The sequence below is a fragment of the Myotis nattereri genome (genome assembly GCF_964212035.1).
Source record: "Myotis nattereri genome assembly, chromosome: 3".
Classification (NCBI taxonomy): Eukaryota; Metazoa; Chordata; class Mammalia; order Chiroptera; family Vespertilionidae; genus Myotis; species Myotis nattereri.
The window spans coordinates 131,355,762-131,363,218 of NC_138077.1; the positions used below are offsets into that span (position 1 = coordinate 131,355,762).

At 48.4% G+C, this 7,457-nt stretch overlaps 1 protein-coding gene across 1 annotated transcript in view; it reads right to left on the bottom strand.

The window, feature by feature from the left end:
* ELOVL2 (ELOVL fatty acid elongase 2) overlaps positions 1-5,705 on the bottom strand; it is a 75,686-nt gene extending 69,981 nt beyond the window's left edge. The window contains exon 1 of the mRNA XM_081085608.1: positions 5,608-5,705. Within this exon, the coding sequence (XP_080941734.1) occupies positions 5,608-5,610 (3 nt within the window). The 5' untranslated portion in view covers positions 5,611-5,705. The remainder of the gene's footprint in view (positions 1-5,607) is intronic.
* Between the last annotated feature and the right edge of the window lie 1,752 nt (positions 5,706-7,457).

A 7,457-nucleotide genomic window follows, 5' to 3' on the forward strand; every position in this document is an offset into this window, starting at 1 on the left:
GTCCCCAGGCCCCAATCACTCAGCCCCGTCAGCTGGTGCGAGGTGTGGCTGCCTGCTCCGATCCCCCGAGGACTTCTCCACCTCCACCTACTCCTGAGGGTTAATCAGAGCTGGCAGCCCCCTCTCACACCCACTGCCAGCACCAACCCCACTCGCACCTGCTGCTGACCCCAATCGCCCCTGAGGGCTTCTCCTCCTCCCCCTGCTACTGAGGGGCGATCAGGGCAGCAACCGGGGCCGGGTGCGGAGAATGGGCTGAGATCCGCCCGTGCCCACCACAGCCCCGCAGCCGACAGTTCCTTTCAAGGTGCACTGGGCCCCTAGTTAATAATAAAGCCAGGACTAGAAACCAGGTTTCCTGACTTTCAGTCCATTCTTTTGTTTTGTGCCTGTTTACTAGGTACAGAGAAAGTTCTGTTTCCTATAAAGCACTGAGTAAATGTCAAGTGTCATACTGTTGTGGTTGTTGCTATCATTATTATTATTATTAATCAGGTACTCTATTTCTTCAAAGTAGATAAAGTTCAAATAGTTCATTTCCCCTTTCCAAGTTTTATTTTTTTCCTTCCTTTGTGCTTCTTTATTTGGGTGGATCATTTTAACATCAGATTATCAGTTAAAGTAATTATACTTCTTAGCTATCTGATAAAGAAAAGGTGTTTAACATATTCATAAACTATAAAATAGAAAGCATTCGTGACAACATGAAAAAGGGCTGATGAAAGAGTGGAGAGAACGTGGAGCCCAGTGAGTCAGAGGGAGAGAACTACATTTGTCAAGAAGGGCAGGGGGAGAATCTTTGGACATAATAGGAGACTAGAGCCCCCAGCATTAAGTTACTGCATGAAAATGATGAACCTAGCCTTGAAAAAAATAACCAAGTAAACAAGTTAAAAACAATGAGATCACAAAAGAGGAAACCTGTAGGAAAGGTAGGAATCGTAGAGAGGGGGCTGGAGAGGAAAGGAGAAGAGATTTAAAGATATTTTCAGGTAAAAATATGAGAATATTATACAATAAACAACATAAAAGAAAAAAGAGAGTACGAATCACATTTCAGACACAGTAGACTTGAGAGCTGGTGGAATTACTAACAGCAAAAGGGAACAGAGAGGCGAGTCTGAAAGATGAGCTTCCTTTTCGTAATGCGAGGTTTAGGGTGGCAGTGAGTTCTCCCGAGTGGAAAGGGCCTAACAGATAAGAGGTAAATTTGAAAGCTGCGAAGAAAGAGGTAAATTAGAGCTGTTTGGTCCAATACAGTAGCTCCTCACCACATGTGGCTATGGAGCACTTGAAATTGTGGCTAGCATGAACTGAATGTGCTGTAAGTAGAAATATACACCAGATTTTGAAGATTTCAGATAAAAAAGAAAATACCTCGCTAACATTTTTCACACTGATTACATGTTGAAATAATATGTGCATGAATTGAGTTAAATGAAATATATTAAAAATCAATTTCATATCTTTTGACTTTTTAATGCAGTGGTTCTCAACCTGTGGGTCGCGACCCCTTTGGCGGTCGAATGACCCTTTCACAGGGGTCGCCTAAGATCATCCTGCATATCAGATATTCACATTACGATTCCTAACAGTAGCAACATTACAGTTATGAAGTAGCAACGAAAATAATTTTATGGTTGGGTCACAACATGAGGAACTGTATTTAAAGGGCCGGAAGGTTGAGAACCACTGTTTTCATGTGACTACTAAAAATTTAAAAATTACTATGTGGCTTGCATTCTATTTCTACTGGACACTGCTGATATAGATGTGTATCAGCATCACATAAGGGAAGAGAACTTAGGTGAATCACAGACATCATTCTGAGGTCTCTCAACTGAAAACAGATGTGGGAGAAAAAGAACACATCATTATAATAGTTAATATTTATTTACTGAGCACTCAAAGCATTGTTTTTTTAAAACATTGAATTGCTTTTCCTTTTTTTAAAAAAATATTTTTATTGATCTCAGAGAGGAATGGAGGGGAGGGAGAGAGAGATAGAAACATCAATGATGAGAGAAATCACAGATTGGCTGCCTCCTGCATGCCCTCCACTGGGTATCAAGCCTGCAACCCAGACATGTGCCCCTGACTGGAATCAAATCCCAGACCCTTCAGTCCACAGGCCAACGCTCTACCCACTGAGCCAAACCAGCCAGGGCAGCATTATGTTTTTTAAAAATGCATTATCTTATTTGTTTCTCCCAATAACCTTAGAAATATTGCAGTCTTCTTTTATAAAAGAAAAAACTGAGACCTAAAGAAGTTAACTGCCCAAAGTCACAGTTAAATGTTGGCCTTGGGATTCAAACTCATGACTGACCCCAAATCTGAAGCTCTAAATTGCCACATCATCAATTCCAGAACAATTTATACTCTGCAATGGTTAAATTGTTAGATTTTTAAATGGTTGTATTTAAACTAACAATTTATTAGAATGGTTCATTGTCATCTGCAATGACTAAATTGTTAGATTTTTAAATGGTTATATTTAAACTAACGATTTATTAGAATGGTTCATTGTCATCTGCAATGACTAAATTGTTAGATTTTTAAATGGTTATATTTAAACTAACAATTTATTAGAATGGTTCATTGTCAGAGTCAGTGATATACCAGCGATGTCCTAAAGTTCGATTAAGAAAATATACAAATGTGTAAATGTGTAACTTTAGAATTATGATAAGCTACTGATGTTGGCATATTTTCACCATGCTGGGCCTAAATAAGAGTTTCCAGGGCAACTTCTTGCCCTTTATCAATATCTGCTCTTAAAAACCCAAACCCAGCCCTAGCCAGTTTGGCTCAGTGGATAGAGCATCAGCCTGCAGACTCAAGGGTCCCAGGTTCGATTCCGGTCAAGGGCATGTACCTTGGTTGCGGGCACATCCCCAGAAGGGAGTGTGCAGGAGGCAGCTGATCGATGTTTCTCTCTCATCGATGTTTCTAACTCTCTATCCCTCTCCCTCCCTCCCTGTAAAAAGTCAATAAAATATATTAAAAAAAAACAAACAAACAAAAAAACCCCAAACCCATCAAGTTAGATGGTACAATGGAGATGATTGTGGACACAATCCTGGACGACAGGGCCCTGTTTTCTGTATATAACTAGATAGATGACATGGACCCACTTAAATTTTAAACAATGTCTTTCAAACTATAAAAGTATCTGAAGCTCCCAAACTGTGATTTAACTGCTTTGGAGAAAACCGGATTAATTTGCAACATTTTGTTGAAGAAACAAAAATTAAGCTTAACCAACTGGAAAATTTTAAAATGGATTTTGTATTCCTTGAAAATGCAACACTTTAAAGAAATAGAAAAAATGGCTTGATTCTTTGACTGGAATCATAACATAGCAAAATCTCCTAGAAATATAAATTGGACTAAAAAAAATAAGGTGTTTTTAATTTATGTTTGTTTGGTTGATTTTAATTTCAAATACAAACTTACCTTCCTTTGCTTTTTACTTGTAATTTCTACCACCTATCTGACTAAACAGCAATCATAGCACTGCTGCACTTGTACAGTGATGGCTATAATTATACCATTTTCAGAAACTTGCCCATGTAAATTTTATCAAGCAGTTTGGCTCAAATTATATATATACAAACACCCATGTCCATAGGCTTAACACAAAGATTGCCATCAATTTACATTATGGAAATGGAAAACCAAAAGGGAATTTCAAGGGAAGAATCTGTTTTGGAGTAAAACTATTTAGTACAGACATTGTGAGAGTGTTCATGTCGAACATGAATCCAAAGGGGTATCTCTCTCAACTGACCCACTGATTTATGACTTTCACCCCAGACCCTGTATTTTTAAAAAAATAGTGAGATGACTTGGATTTAAAAATAGCTCCTCTGAAGACTCAAAAGTTACTGAGAAATGCTTATCTACAGAGAAGTACCACAACTGTATAGAGCAGAGCTTGTAAGAGCTTGCCCTTAGTTTTGGCTCTTTCAGATTAATTCCCACAACTCTTCCATACAATTAGGGGGTTGTCCTTGGACTTGTTGGCTTACTCGTTACAATTCATAATAAGTTGAAACAAAGGTTCAGACCTGGAAGGAGAGAGCCAGTTAGCCCTAAAAATGATTTGTCCACGGAGGGGTCAAGGTGTCCAGAGCATGAAGTTGACAGACCCAGGCATAAATGATGGCCACCCAATACTCCTTTCACTGAGGGCCACCAAATCCACGCTCTTCTTTCCAAGAATGTCCCTCCTCTCAAACTTCACTTGCGACTCTCATCAAGTGTCAGTTGGGTAGATAATCCTTATAGTTGCATAGCTGCTTCCCATTTGCACATTTGCATAAAGTATGCTGCTTTATTGGGTTAATTTAAAAAAATATATATTGAGCACTTACTATGTGCCAGGCACTGTTGCAGCTACTAGAAATATAGCAGTGAAGAACATGACAACAATCTCAGTAATACTGAAACTTACATTCTGGTGGGGAGCATATTCAATCAACAAGATAAACAAAATCTACAGTGAGTTAAATATTAGATGAAGAAAAAATGAAGCAGTTCAGGGGAATATGAACTGTGGTGAACGGGGTGGGAAAGGTTGGCATTTTAGATAAAGTGGACTGAAAAAAGGCTTCAGATAGAATCAGATACATAGTGTGCACCTGCACGGGTAGAGCGGGCAAAAATCTAGGACTGATTAGTGTCAGCTGGAGTGGGGGACGAAGAGCGGATGAGCATATTTTACCAGCCCCGAAGTGGCGAGGAAACCATATGGGAGGGAGGAGAGAAGCCAAGATAAAATACGGACCACCGGAGACAAACGTGGTCTCCGCGTTTTGCCTGGGGCTGGTGTTGGAGCGCGGCACCACACACTTAATCTTTTCTAGCCACAGAACCAGGCTGTGCCGCCAAAACCTCCAGGCAGGTCATGGGACACGGACAGGCACGATCCCCCCACCCCGCGCCCCGCCACCACCTCCTCTCTCCCCAGGCGCGGAGCTCCTGTCCGGCAGAGCCCCGTGCTGGCCGGGGACCGGGGCGGAGAGTTGCTGAAAGAACACACCGGCACACGAATGGAAACCTGCCCGACCCCGCCGTGCAAAGCCAGGGAGGCGCGGGCCAGCGCGCTGACACACCCCCGGGACGGCGGGCACGGCGCGGGGAGACCTGAGTCCAACCGTTTAGAGCCCAGACCCCAGAATTTCCCGACGCGGGGTCGGCACCGCGCGAGGGAAACGCCGTTCGCCACGCCGGGAGCGGAGGGCGGAGGGCGCGAGCGTGTGCGGGAGACAGCCGGGGCGAGGGAGGCTGGGGGCGGCCGCGGGCATGGCTGCGGGAGCGTGTGCGGAGGGAGGAGAGGGCGGTTTCGTCGGGCGTTCCGGGCGCCGGCCGGCCGCGTGCACCCCACGGGGGGCTGACGCGAGCGGGCGCCTCGAGGGGCCGGGACGGGGCCGCGGACCCGGACCAAGTGCCCGCGACCCGCCGGCCCCCCGACAGCGACGGATTCCAGCGGTCGAACCCGCAGCTCCCGCACGGCCACCCGCTCGGCCCCTTCCCGCCCAGCGCGTCGTCCGGGAGAGAAAGAAAGAAAGAGCGGCGGCGGCGGCGCGCGGCCCCACTCACCATGATCCGCGGCGGCGGCGCAGCGACCCCGGCGGGCGATGCGCTGTCCAGGGTAGCCGGCGTCCTCTGCCCGCGCTCCCGGGCGCCGCGCTCCCTACCCACCCACACCCACGTCCAGCGCACGCACGCCGCCCCGCGCCTCCCCGCCCCCTCGGGCTCGCGCCACTCCAGCGCGGCGCTCCGAGCCGCAGGGCCGTTTCGGGCGCCCGCCGCTCTCCGCCCCCTCCCCTGGCCGGGGCCTCGCCCGCCGCCTCGCGAGGGGGCTGGGGAGGGGCGGGGCTGGCCGGGCGGCCGCTCGGGGCGGCCTCGCGCGCCCCCTCGCGAGTGCCCGGCTTCTCCCGCTCGACCGCGGCGCCCCCTGCCGGGCGGGCGGTGCTTTGCAGGCTCAGCGGGCGCCCGCCGGCTGGAGGGCTCCACGTTCAGAGTCCGCTCCCTGGGAGGCTGCGATGACTGCTGGGAGCAGTGGGAGGACGGACGGGGATGTAGACCGTCAGGGCACTGGTCCTGCTGTTAGCTGGGCTCCGTGGCTTTCAAGCTCACGTTCAAGGGAGAATGCTCTTGCTCATGCAGATTTGCGGGTGTAGGTGGTTTAGAAAGACGAATTAGTGGGGTTCCTTTAGGGATGAGGTCAGCAGTGGGTCAGTCTGAGCAGGAGATTCCGTTTCTGGCACTACGCTTGCCTCCAGATTCCAGGGGCTAATGCCGCCAATGGTTATTTTACCACTTATTTGTGAACAGAGAGTATGGGATTTTAGATCTTGGGCTTTAAATTCCTTCCTTCCTTCCTCTCTCTTCTCTTCTCTTCTCTTCTCTTCTCTTCTCTTCTCTTCTCTTCTCTTCTCTTCTCTTTTCTTCTTCTTCTTCTTCTTCTTCTTCTTCTTCTTCTTCTTCTTCTTCTTTCTCTCTCTCTCTCTCTCTCTCTCTCTCTCTCTCTCTCTCTCTCTCTCTTGCTTATTTATTTACTAAAGTCCTGGTACATGAATTTGTGCACAGGTGGGGGCCTGTCGGCCCTACCCAATCGGGGCTGATAGGGCCTGGCTGGCTGCAGGGGGAGCACAGGCAGTTGGCCAGTTGGCCCCACCCCCTGGTCAAACTCCTGGTCGAACTCCTGGTCAAGGGGACAATTTGCATACTAGCTTTTATGATGTAGGATTTATTTACTAGAGGCCTGGTTCACAAATTCGTGCATGGGTGGGGTCCTGAAGGGGGGGGTGCTATCGGCCCTCTGAGTGGGCAGTGGGATGCTTTGCCACCCGGGATCCGGATCTGTCCCACTGATGTTCGTGCGGTTGTTGGAGAGCCACCTGGTGACCGCTTTTATATCCTTTCTTCCTTGTGGAGCATCTAGGGAGGGGAAGCAGCTGAAATGCCTGAGGCCAACTTACAAGGAGGCCAGGAGCTTGGTTCATCAGTGCCTGGCCCGTTCTCCGGAGATTGGACCTGGAGGACTACTGAGGGAGTGAGTGGCTGCCACCAGGCTGGTGGGCCGCCAGGATGGGTTGGTCAGCTGAGCGTGCTCCTGCTGTGGAAGCACTCTGACCACAAGGGTGCATCTCCTGCATTAAGCATCTGCCCCTTGGTGGTCAGTGGGTGTCATAGCAACTGGTAATTCTGCCATCAGTCGCTTAGGCTTTTATATATATACTAGGGGCCCAGTGCACAAAAATTTGTGCACTCGGGGGGGGAGGGGGGTCCCTCAGCCTGGCCTGTGCCCTCTAGCAGTCTGGGACCCCTCGGGAGATAACAACCTGCGGGCTTAGGCCTGCTCCCGGGTGGCAGAGGGCAGGCCCAATCCCTAGATGCAGCCCCTGGTCGGGCTCAGAGCAGGGCTGATTGGGGAGTTGGGGCGC